General features: G+C 44.7%; 1 protein-coding gene across 1 annotated transcript in view; it reads left to right on the forward strand.

The window, feature by feature from the left end:
- The first annotated feature begins 1,250 nt into the window (after nt 1-1,250).
- The window catches only part of LOC103608653 (phosphatidylinositol transfer protein alpha isoform-like), a 16,091-nt gene continuing 4,405 nt past the window's right edge, over nt 1,251-12,936 (forward strand). Inside the window, exons 1-3 of the mRNA XM_008593059.1 lie at nt 1,251-1,412; nt 1,565-1,675; nt 2,468-2,590. Coding sequence (XP_008591281.1) covers nt 1,251-1,412; nt 1,565-1,675; nt 2,468-2,590 — 396 coding nt within the window. The remainder of the gene's footprint in view (nt 1,413-1,564; nt 1,676-2,467; nt 2,591-12,936) is intronic.

The following is a 12,936-nucleotide window of genomic DNA, read 5'->3' on the forward strand; positions in this document are numbered from 1 at the left end:
CCAGTGGGCGGACCGGTCTCTATATGGGATCCGAACCCTCGGCGGGAGCGCCACTGCACTCCCAAGCGCCACACTCTACCGAGTGTGCCACCTGGCCGGCCCTGAAAATCTCTGTCTTTTCCTTTTTGTCTTTTTTCGTGTCCGGCAACGGATCACAACCCTCAGTGTCGTGCCCGTACCGGACCGGGACCGGCAATGGGATCGCAACCCTCGGTGTTGCTCCCACACCTCGCTCAGCCAGTGAGCGGGAACCGGTCTCCACATGGGATCTGAACCCTCGGCAGGAGCGCCACCGCACTCCCAAGTGGCGCACTCTCCAGTGTGCCACTGGGCCAGCCCGAGATCTGCATTTTGAAAAAGTCTTTCCTGGTGATTTGGATACTCACCCCAGTTTGAAAATCTCTTGTCTTTTTTTTTTTTTTTTTTTCCCTTTTTGTCTTTTTTTCATGACCGGTAACGGGATCGCAACCCTCGGTGTCGCGCCTGCATCGCGCTCAACCAGTGAGCGGACCGGTCTCTATATGGGATCCGAACCCTCGGCGGGAGCGCCACTGCACTCCCAAGCGCCACACTCTACCGAGTGTGCCACCTGGCCGGCCCTGAAAATCTCTGTCTTTTCCTTTTTGTCTTTTTTCGTGTCCGGCAACGGATCACAACCCTCAGTGTCGTGCCCGTACCGGACCGGGACCGGCAACGGGATCGCAACCCTCGGTGTTGCTCCCACACCTCGCTCAGCCAGTGAGCGGGAACCGGTCTGTATGTGGGATCCAAACCCTCGGTGGGAGCGCCACCGCGCTCCCAAGCGGCGGACTGTAGCAGTGCGCCACCGGGCTGGCCCCAAAATCTCTGTCTTAAACACTAGAAATATCTGACTGCTTGTACAGTCTGATGACACTTTCATACTGGGTAAAATTGAAAACAGACCCTAACAGAGAAAATCACATAGAACTCTCCTCAAGGCAAATGTAAACAGTTCTACATCTTGTTTATAACATTTCTCCATATTTGCTGTGCACCAGCAGCATCAAGAACTGGTATGAAGTAGGGCCAGCCCGGTGGCGCACTCGGTAGAGTGTGGCTGCGGCGGCGCTCCCGCCGAGGGTTCGGACCCCATATAGAGACCGGTCCGCTCACTGGTTGAGCGCGGTGCAGGCGCGACACCGAGGGTTGCGATCCCGTTACCGGTCATGAAAAAAAGACAAAAAGGAAAAAAAAAAAAAAAAAAGAACTGGTATGAAGTATATACTCTAATGAAAAACCTGGTCTTCCCCTCTCTTTCTCCCCTCCCCCCCTCCCTGCCCCCAACCCCAATTCCACAACTTCTCTACTCTCAGGACTACAAGGCAGAGGAAGACCCAGCAAAATTTAAATCTATCAAAACAGGCCGAGGACCCCTGGGCCCAAATTGGAAGGTGCAGTTCACATCCTCACCACCAGGGGAATGGGCAAGGTGTGGGTGGGTGTCTCCCTATGGAGGAGGGGAATGGCTGGGGCTGGGCTAAGGGACAGCCTGAAGTCTGCCCTGTTAGTTACCAGCCTGCCTGTGGGTATGTTTCTAACGCAGCAAGAACTTGTAAATCAGAAAGACTGCCCATATATGTGTGCATACAAACTGGTTACTGTCAAGTTCAAGTGGTGGGGCCTACAGAACAAGGTGGAAAACTTTATACATAAGGTAAGTGACCAGGGTGAGGCCTTCCCAGTGATCTCCATGTGTGTGTGTTGGTGGGGGGCTGTTTGGCCCAACAAGAAAAAAATCATACAGCCCGTGTGACCTGTATCCTAAGGTTGCCAACATTAGACTGTTTCAGTTTGGTTTCCTGGAGCCCTACTTTCCCTTGTATTTAACTGTCTTACAGTTTAATAGTGTTTATCTAGGGGCACCACATGTGACAGGGAAGGAAACTGAGGCAAAAGAAGGAAACAGGAAGGAACTTGCTGTGATTGAACTACACATAAAACTTAGTCTCTCTTTTCTTGAAGCTAAAAGGCAAGAGGCACTGCGAGCCAAATTCTCTAGTTCCCTGAATTCCCAGACCCAAGGGGTTACAGCCCTTTAATTCTCTAATGTGTGGGAACCTCACTCTTGGGCCACATTTCATAGCTGCTGGCCAGTTTTAGCCTGGCATTAGGCACCAGAGGCAGGGAGGAAATTTGGCAGTTGTTTTGGAGCCTTGGCTTGGCTGGGAGTTCCTGGGCTGCCTGTCTTGGTAGAATTTTGGGCAAAGAGCCTAGCTATTAGGTAGGCACCCATCTTTCCTTGGGATCTCCGTCCTACTTGAAGCCATAGCTGTTAGACACGTGAAGGCAAAAGTCACTGTGGCTGATCCAGATAAGCCAGCCAGGCATCACCCCACCCCACTTCTCCAGTAGAGTGTGGGTATTAGCGATTAGAGACCATGGGGAGGAGGGCTGTAGCTGTGGCCATCACCTTCTGGGTTTTAACACGGTTTCCTCCTTTTTTTAGCAAGAGAAGCGTCTATTTACAAACTTCCACAGGCAGCTGTTCTGTTGGCTTGATAAGTGGGTTGACCTGACCATGGACGACATTCGAAGGATGGAAGAAGAGACGAAGAGACAGCTGGATGAGGTAAGTGGGATTCCAGAGGAGATGCTGGGGCTCTCAATTAGATAAACAAGTGAACATTAAGGAGCGTGTTGTGCTGGGACACTTCACTGAGAGCACCATCCTGTAGTTCTAGGAATATGTTCATGTCTGCTATGGGTAAGATATAATGCCAGGAAATGTGGGAACTACAATATAAGGAAAAAACAGCTTGTGCTCTTGAATTTGCAATCTGGTTGAGGTCCTGGCATATCCACAGAGACAAATATGGCAGTGTGTGCTGAATGCCAAGTGAGTAATCCAGCCGCTGCAGTGATTCTTCAGAGCCAGATGGGGGGATCATGCTGGGCTGCAGAGTTGGAGGTGACCCTGGGAGGAGGCAGGCTCGGCTGAACCATGAATACCATGCATGTTCCCACAGAGGACAGCAGCGGCATGCACAGAAGCTGGACTACTCTATAAGACTATTGTAAGCTACTTTTAGAGTTTGGAGCTTTTTGCTTTTTTTTTTTTTTTTTTTGTCCTTACCGTAGATCCCAGAAGGAGGGTTATCTGTTCCATGAGAGGCTGAAGACCCAGCACTCCTCCTGCCTCATTTGGGGATGCTTCCCTGAGAGGCCTGCTTGGAGGATACTGTCAGTAAATAATGTCCAGGCACTCCCTGTGTGCTAGGCACTGTTTACACACACCATCTCGTGTGATCATCACAACACCCTGTCCTGTGAGGAGGAAGTAGAGGCCTTGAGAGCACCACACTGCTGTGTCCTGGGCCACACTGCCTGCAGGTGTTATAGTCAGGGTAAAAGGCCAGGCCTGTGTGACCCCAGAGCCATAGCTCTTAAATACTTGCCTGTACTTCTTCCTCTAAATACCATTTAGGGGCTGGCCAGTTAGCTCAGTTGGGTAGAGCACAGTGTTATAACACCAAGGTCAAGGATTTGGATCCCTGTACCAGCCAGCTGCCAAAATAAATAAATAAATAAATAAATAAATTCCCTCTTGGACTAAAAATAAGGCAGGAAGCTCTGTTTCATAAGAACTGACATCTGTCTCTCCTCCTTACCTGGATGTGAGTTGGCCTGGAGCCTGGGTGTCCCAATAGAGACTTTGCAACAGCCTTGCCCAGCTCTCCAGCAGGGCCTCAGGTGAGAGCCAAGCTTGGGTGCCCATGGTACCCCATGCTGTACAGATCCTCCCTGCTTCGCTGGGCTGGTCTAGGGTAGAAACTGGCCCAGAAGCTCTTCCTTCATCTGGAGATCCACAGGGAAATATTTTCACCATCCAGAATGACACCCTCCCTGGGCTGACTCACTGGTAATTGGTGGGCTGAATGAGTTCCTGTCAAAGGTGGCATTGGTTATTCATTCAGCTACACTTGGCAGTGAAGTGGCAGGATTTGGAATACAATCCCTGATTCTTCTACTAAAGATACTTAGGAAATGATAGACTTTGATGTGCAGGGCTCTGTTGATTCCGACTGTATAAGAGAGAGGTCTGAATCTTTTGGTCGCTGGCATAAAGTACATTTGGGTTCATGGAAGTGTTTGCTGACTATTTTTCACTGTTTGGTAAAATTCAAATTCTTGGGGCTGGAGGAACTTTCCAGAGGATCTGCTGGATCTGCCTTCCTCAGACAGATCCAAAACTTGAGAGCTCTCAGAATTAGGGAGTTCTTTTTCAATCCCTGCCCCATCTTTTTATTTATTGGCAGCTGGCCAGTGGGCACCATCCTCCTTTTTTAATGTTTCTTCATTCCATGCAGGATTGTGCCAAAAGCTCAGATGATCACTGTTGTCTAGGATAGCTGCAAATGCAGGAAACTGTTTGGAAGTAGAATTTAAAAACTAATTTACAATGGAAGAGAAAGCAAAACCAAATCCCTGTCATTGCGGGACATGTGTTGGCCTCTTTAGCAATTGTACAGGACCTTTGTGTGCCCACTATACCCCTGGCTTACTTTTCCTTTCTTTTATTCTTCTCTAGAAATATATTTGTTTTATAAAACAAATAAAAGTTTTATTTAAAAGTTTTTATAAAGTTTTATTTTTGTAATTTTAAAACAATATCCCAGGCTTATGAGAAAGAAGTTGTCCTCCTTGGTCCTGCCCCCCAGAAGCAGCCCTTTGCAATTCTTTTGATTATTTCTTTTGTTAACTCAGTATTTCCAAAAAATATACTTATGCTTTTAATTATTAATTTCTCAACTTTAGGTATTAACTGTTGACTTCTTCCTATGGAAGATTTAGCCTTTTACCCTATCTACCACTTGCATACTTCCCCTCTCCATCCTTCAGTATCTTCAATATCACAGTTTTTGGTTAATTCATTATTCAGTGTTTATAACCTTGTCATTTTTTTTATTTCTTTTTTTTTTTTCTCTTTTTGTCTCTTTTTTTTGTGACCGGCAACGGATCGCAACCCTCAGTGTCGCGCCTGTACCGGACCGGGACCGGCAGCGGGATCGCAACCCTCGGTGTTGCGCCCGCACCTCGCTCAGCCAGTGAGCGGCCGGTCTGTACGTGGGATCCGAACCCTCGGCGGGAGCGCCGCCGCACTCCCAAGCGGTGCACTGTAGCAGTGCGCCACCGGGCCGGCCCCTTATTTCTTATTTTTTATTTTTATTGGCAGCTGGCCGATCCAGCCAGCTCAAACCCTGGACCTTGGTGTTATCAGCACCATGCTCAAACCAACTGAGTTAACCAGCCAGCCCACGACCATGTCATTCTTTTTCCCAACTGAGCCCTGTAGTCTACTCTGATTTTCATTCCTTTCTTGTACTAAATATATATATATATATATATATATATACACACATATATATATATATATATATATGTATTATCTTTTGGCACCTGGTCGGTATGGGGATCTGAACCCTTGACCCTTGGTGTTACCAACATTGTACTCTAACCAACTGAGCTAACTGGCTAACCCATAATGTTTTTTATGAAGTTAATAATTGCCCCTCTTCTTTTTGTTAACTTAGTTTTATGTGTCTATATCATTAAGTTTCGTTTTTGAGGCCTTACATGGATGGTTTGGTTTAGCTGGTGTGTGTATGTGTTGCACAATAATGTGGATATGCTGGTTCATTCCCATTCATTTTGCTCGCACTCGGTGGGCACTTTGAATCAAAAGATCTCTTCAGTTCTGGAAAGTGTTTTTGTATTATTTATTTGATAATTTTCTCCTCTCTGTTTTCTTTGTTCTCTTCCTGGAAATTTTATTATTCAGAAGTTGGACCTCATGAATTAACCTTCTAATTTTCTTATGTTTTCTCTCCTTTTATTGTCTGCTTTCCAGGAGATTTTTTCCCACTGTTAACTTATCTTTTTTGTTGAATTAAAAAAGTTTTTTAAGCATTACTTGTTCTGTGTTCTTTTTTTAATACATCTTTTTCTATTTTTCTACATGCATTATCTTCTTTTTCTGAAGCTATAGTTATTGTTTTTTGATGTTTCTCTCTGCTTCTGGAGTATTGTTTGCTTTGAGCTTCTTTATCCAGTTGTGTTAGACTCTGTGTTTCTTGTTAGGGGCTTTCCTCAAATCAATGGGTGAGCTTTATTGCAGGATAGTCAGCTAGTTACAATGGGAAACCCCTTTTCAGGACCTTAAGTCTTTTAGGGGAGGGCAACTCATTTTGCCTAGAGAGGACTCCCCACTCTCTTGCTTGGGGAGATAGGCAGCCAGCATTCTGGGATCCAAACTGGGGGAGGGTCCTGGTGGGCTCACCATGCACTTGGTTGGCTTTAACTTAATCCCCTCAAATTCTAGCTGAGCCTTGGGTCCTAAGTGCAGGCTTCTCTCAGCACCTCCAGAGTGAACCTCCTGACTTTTGCTGTGACAGGAAGGGGGTTGCTTGACTTAGAGAGCAGGGGGTAGGGAGCACCAGGGCCTAATCTGTTCTCTAGTCAGATTTTCAGAAAAGTCACTTGTTTTCAATCCCACCTGGCACTCCTACCTTCAAAGGTACCTGGCTTAAAATTTTCAGTTCCTGAGCCTTTGGAGAATCTGTACCACAAATTGGTCTGCTCTTTCTTGGCTCCCCGCTCTCACAGGCACTTAGGTTTCAGTTTCTGCTGCTCTGTGAATTAGTTAACCACTCACTCATTCGTCCTTTTTCCATCTTCTAGAATGTTGTTACCATCTCTTATCTGCTATTGTCTCCTCTGTTCTTATAGTCTTCATGGTTTTATATCTTTTTTATTCCTTTACTGTCATTGTACTAGGATTTTGGGGAGGAATAGAGATAAATGTATGTATTCAGTCTGCTATGATTACCTTCAAGTCTGCAATAGAAATTATGACTGTTATACTTTAAAGCAATACCTAGTAGTCTGGTGAGTGGATTTTTTGTGAGTTATGAGGGGTCACTATAAGGCCACAGTCACCACTGCTATAACTCTAGTCCCTGTGGGGGATGGACCTACCATTCTTGGATGAGGCTCAAAGATTTGAGAAAGAAGGGGATCAAGAGATTAGTTCTTTGCCCTAAAAAGAAAAATGTCAGGAAATGTGTGCCTGTAGGAGAGCAGTCTCTTTCTATCTCCCTCTATTATGCTCTTGATCCCTTAAGAGGCTCATAATCTCAAAAATGGGAGGAGTGTCTTAAAAGGTCATTTGGTCCAATTTTATGTCCAGTACTTGAGTCCTCTCTGCAGCTTCCCTACCAACCTGTGCTTAATTACCTCCTGTGATGGGGAATTCACTATCTCCTGAATATGATGATAATAAAATTATTTTAATTATTAGTAGAAGCTAACATTTATTGAGGTCTTATGGTGTGCCTGTCATGTGTAGTAAGTTTTACTCATATTATGTCATCAAATCCTCCTGGCCACCTGTAACACAGGTACTAGTTTCATTTTATAGATAAAGAAACTGAGGCTCAGAGAAGTTAAGGATACCTTGCAATTCACTGAACGAGTACCTACCTCCCGGACCTTTGACCATAAACTCTGTAGACAGTGAGACTGGAAGAGAGAACCTCACTTTAAAAATTTTAAGAAAACTTGTTTTCCTGTTTAATGGACTCATTAGAACATTTGCTGAGGGCCGGCCCGGTGGCGCACTGGATAGTGCACCACTTGGGAAGCGCAGCTGCGCTCCCGCCCAAGGGTTCGGATCCCACATACAGACCGGTTCCCGCTCACTGGCTGAGCGAGGCGCAGGAGCAGCACCAAGGGTTGCAATCCCGTTGCCGGTCCCCGGTCCGGTACGGGGGCAGCACTGAGGGTTGCGATCCGTTGCCGGACACGGAAAAAAGACAAAAGACAAAAAAAAAAAAAAAGAACATTTGCTGAAAAAGAACAAAGATACTATATGTTAGAATGCATGATTAAGATTCTGCAGCATTTTCTTTTCCAGCCTTCCCTTGTGACTCTCTAGGTTTCTGTTGGTTCCATGATTTCCCTTAGTCCCTCCACAGCCCATCCCTTCTGGACTTGGCTCTTTGTGATGGGGCTGAGAGGCTGCAGGACACACTTGCTCAGCTGGCTCACCTTTCAGGCTGTCTCTGAGCCTCTTCATAGCTGGTCTTCCTGTCCACGTGCTTGGGTGTGAATGTGCCTGACCCTTTCTCATCGACCTGACTCTTGATGCAGAGGGCCCTTGCCTCCATCCTGTGGCTTTTTGACTGATGAGTCACCATCAATTTTAAATTTGAGTCTTAAATTCTCAACTAGTTAACCAGAGAGTTTATAAACTCCCTGTGTCTGGCAGGACATGACACCCCAAAGTTTCCAGTTTGGGAGGATGGTAGATATAGGTTCTGATAAGGAGATACCACTTGGTACCTAGCTCACCTGCAGGGCCCTGAGAGATTGGAATTCAAGATCCCCATAGCATCTGCAGAGTCAGAGCTAGGCCTTCTCAGGCTGATAGGTCCCTGTATGGGAAGGACAATGCTGCCCTCATGGAGTCTTAATTTTCTCTGATTTGCCAGTAGTGATAGACCCAAGGGCAGACCACCAGGAACACTGGCCAATGTCTGGAAATATGGGAATTGCTTTGTTTTCTTTTTAAATAAAGTTTAGTGTTTTTCCATATTAGGGTGATATATAAGCATTAAACATATTTTGGAAAATGCTGAAAACTAGAAAGAAAATCACTTGTACTTTCACCATTTAAAGACAGCCACTATAAACATTTTTGTACATTTTCTAAGTCTATACACTTTTACTTAATTATGACTCTATTGCATATACTGGGTGGTTATCTAGTTTTTTTCTCTGAACATTGTAACAAAGCATTTCCCACTAAAAAAATTTCTTCACATACATGTTTATGACTATAAAATATGCTGCTCTATACTCCATCACTACTCTATGTTGGATTTTTCTTAATGTTGTTTCTAGGTTCTCACTGTGATGAAAATATTTGTGCATTCAGGTTTTGGTTTGGTGTTTTGTTGTTGTTTTTTGGGCGATTAGGCTTATTTCCTTAGGATAAATTCCCAATGGCATTAAAGAATTTAAGGCTTTTGTTATTTATTGTCAAATTTGTTTCCCAAAGGGTGGCTGTACCTATTTATAAAGAGAGTAGTTTTCTAACCAGATTTTGAAAACAATTCTACGTACTTCATACCTGTGTTTCTTCAGGAATGCTAACTGGTTGTGGCTACTTTTCAGCCCTTAAACCAATTTTTTACCAGCTTTATTTTTTATTGCATTGGGGCTTTTGGGTTTTTTTTTTTTAATTTTTAGTGAATCATAATTGATTATACATATTTTGGGGGTTCAACACTGACATATGTTGATCAAATCAATATTACTAGCATATATATTATTACAAATTGTACTTATTTTTTATGCCCCTTGTCCAATCTCTCCCCATCCCCCTCTCCTTCCCCCCTCCCTCCTCTGATAACCCTAGATTTCTTCTCTTCTTCTGAAAGAGTAATGGTTACTCTGTTGATTTGTTGCCTAGATGATATGTCCAACGCTGAGAGGCATTCAGATACTCCAGTATTATCGTAGAGCAGGTGCTTCTTCTGTCACTCTGGAATGGGCTTTGTGGAGAGAGACATCCTCTTCTTTTCTTTGGTCTGTACTTGTGACTCTCCTTGTGTCAATGCTCTCCAGTGGCTGGCAGGCCATCTGCATGGTGGTTGTGGCATCTAGCCACTTTCGTGGCAGCTGTGGTTATTATGGTGGCTGTGGTGGGCCACCCACATGGAGGTGATGTTTTCAGCATGTTCCTTGCCTAGTTGCTGGTGGTGGCAGCAGTGTGCCTGGTTGTGGGAGGGGGTCCAGTCTTTGGCTCCATACCTCAGGACCCCAGGTGGGCCCTGTGGTGGCAGCGGTATTGCACTGTTGAATTTGAGATGATTGTAAGATTCATGTGCAGTTATATGGAATAATGCAGAAATATCTATGTACCTTTTATCCAGTTTCTGCCAGTGGTAATGTTTTGCAAAAGTATAGTACAATATTATAATCAGGATATCGGCATGGGTACTTTTACTTTTTTTTTTTAATCAAATGAGTATTTCATACTTAACGGTAAAAATTATTTTCTTTTTTTTGAGACCGGCAGCACCGTGCTCAGCCAGTGAGCGAAGCGGCCATCCCTATATAGGATCCGAACCCGCTGCGGGAGCGCTGCTGCGCTTCCAGCACCGCACTCTCCAGAGTGCGCCGCGGGCTCGGCCCCTAAAAATTATTTTCAAAACATATGGAAAAATATTTAAAAATAGAAGTCCAAATAAATTAATAGATGAATACATAGGTAAAGTCCTTTTCTTCTAACCCTGGCCTCATGCTCTAGAGGAAACCACAGTTAAAAACAAACAAAAACCAAGACTGTAGTTTCTATATTCATCTTCTTCAACTTTATGTGTATATATAGCCTTCATTGGCTGGAACTGAGGAACACCACAAACATCAGATAAATCTCTCATGTCCCATAGGCCCCAGGAAACAAGAAAAATAAGCATTCTTAGAGCATTTCACTGTAAGAATAAAATAGTGAATTTTTATTTCAGTGGCACCCTCTGGGGGGTGGCGGGGGGGCCTTGTCTCTGACAGTAGAAGAAGCTATCATGGTCCCTGATAGGAAGTTGCATCTTATTTCAAGTAGCGGGAAAACAGGACCTGGCTTTGCAGTAGTAAATTAAAGCAAGGCGTTGAACTCTCATGGTATGTAAGGATCTGGTTGAGGCCCAAGGAGCTTTGTTCCCATGACATTAAATTCTCTGATCATTGGAGGAAAAGAAATTTTTTTTTTTTTTTTTTTTTTTGGCAGCTAGCTGATACAGGGATCCAAACCCTTGACCTTGGTGTTATAATACTGCACTCTAACCAACTGAGCTAACCAGTTGAAAATTTATATACGGTCATTAGTGAGCAGACATTTAGCATCAAAATAATTGCCTGGGGCACTTATTGTAGATTCTTAGATCTCTTTCAATCTGGTGCAGTTTCTCAGTTTTTTGGGGACTTCCATGACCTTGACATTTTAGAAGGTTATAGGCTAGTTATTTTGTAGAGTGTCTCTCAATTTGGGTTTGTCTGATGTTTCTGAATTAGACCCCATTTATGTATTTTAGGCCAGAATGTCACAGATTCAATGTTCTTTTCATTGTATTTCATCTGTCTTTCTGTCCAATTACTAGTGAGGTTATTGTTGTTCACTTGAAGTACAACAAAGTGTTCCAGGCTTGTCTTGTTTTTTCTGTGAACCAGCCCTGGAACTGGCCATATCAAGGAGCCCTGGTTCTGCTTAGCGGAGTGTGGTGTTTGGAAACCAAGATCTGGGTGCTAGGTGTGCTTATTACTATTGGGGTGTTGCTGCTTTCAGGCTTTCTCATAGGATGGAGTGAGGGAACTTTTATATCTATATTTATTTCTAGATCCTGGGAAGGGATTTTGGAGAGATCAACTTCACGGTATTCCCAACAAGAAGTTGTGTCCACTTCTGTCTGGAAAGTGCCAGTGAGAGGGACCACTCAGTGCTTTCAGAGAAGTCCCCATCCTAGGGCCAGCCCATGGCTCACTTGGGAGAGTGTGATGCTGATAACACCAAGGCCATGGGTTTGGATCCCTATATAGGGATGGCCAGTTAGCTCACTTGGGAGAGCGTGGTGCTGACAACACCAAGTCAAGGGTTAAGATCCCCTTACCGGTCATCTTTAAAAAAAAAGAGAGAAGTCCCCATCCTAGGGCCAGCCCATGGCTCACTTGGGAGAGTGTGATGCTGATAACACCAAGGCCATGGGTTTGGATCCCTATATAGGGATGGCCAGTTAGCTCACTTGGGAGAGCGTGGTGCTGACAACACCAAGTCAAGGGTTAAGATCCCCTTACCGGTCATCTTTAAAAAAAAAGAGAGAAGTCCCCATCCTGTTTTTCAGCAGCCTCACACTTCTATCAAGCTGAGGTCTACTCCTGCACCTTCCACTTCACGTCCTTGTGCAGAACTCTGATGCCACATGGTGCGCACCTCTAAGCAGAGCTCAGGCAAGAGAACTGCTACAGGATTTTCTTCCCTACTACCTTCAGGTCTCTATTCAACCTCACTTATGAGAGAGGCTTTCCAGAGCCAGCTTATAAAATAGCACTTCCCCACAGTCATACAGTCATCCTCTATCTCACTCTATCTCAGCAGCCCTTAATCCCACCTGACATACATACATATTTCTTGTTTGGTTTTTTGTTTGTTTATTTGCTTGTTTGTTTTTATGGTGGCTGGCCTGTACAGGGATCAAACCCTGGACCTTGGTGTTATCAGCACTATACTGAAACCAACTGAGCTAACCGGCCAATCCCCGTCCTACCTGACAGATACTAATGTGTGTATTCTTCTCCCACCCTGCTTGAGAATATAGCTGCTTGAGAGGTTTGGTCCGTTTAATTCACCACTGAGTATCCCCAGCCCTATAGAAGTTTCTAGCACAAAAGAGATGATCTATAAATATTTGTCAAATGAATGAAAGAAAAGAGGAGAGAGAAACCTAAGAATTAACTCCAATGCTGTATCATAGGGGGAACAGAAATCATGGGCAGTGGGACCAGTGACAGAGCTATAAATGGTGTGGCTTTGGCTGTATATATGCAGAATTCTATCTTTCCAATTTTTTGCTTTGTGCACAAAAAATGCTGTACCCCTGGGGCCGGCCCGTGTCTCACTCGGGAGAGTGCGGTGCTGATAACACCAAGGCCACGGGTTCGGACCCCATATAGGGATGGCCGGTTGGCTCACTGGCTGAGTGTGGTGCTGACAACACCAAGCCAAGGGTTGAGATCCCCTTACCGGTCATCTTTTTAAAAAAATAAAAAAATAAAAGATGACCGGTAAGGGGATCTTAACCCTTGACTTGGTGTTGTCAGCACCACGCTCAGCCAGTGAGCGAACCGGCCATCCCTATATGG

This window comes from Galeopterus variegatus, unplaced genomic scaffold, assembly GCF_000696425.1.
Source record: "Galeopterus variegatus unplaced genomic scaffold, G_variegatus-3.0.2 Scaffold155, whole genome shotgun sequence".
Lineage (NCBI taxonomy): Eukaryota > Metazoa > Chordata > Mammalia > Dermoptera > Cynocephalidae > Galeopterus > Galeopterus variegatus.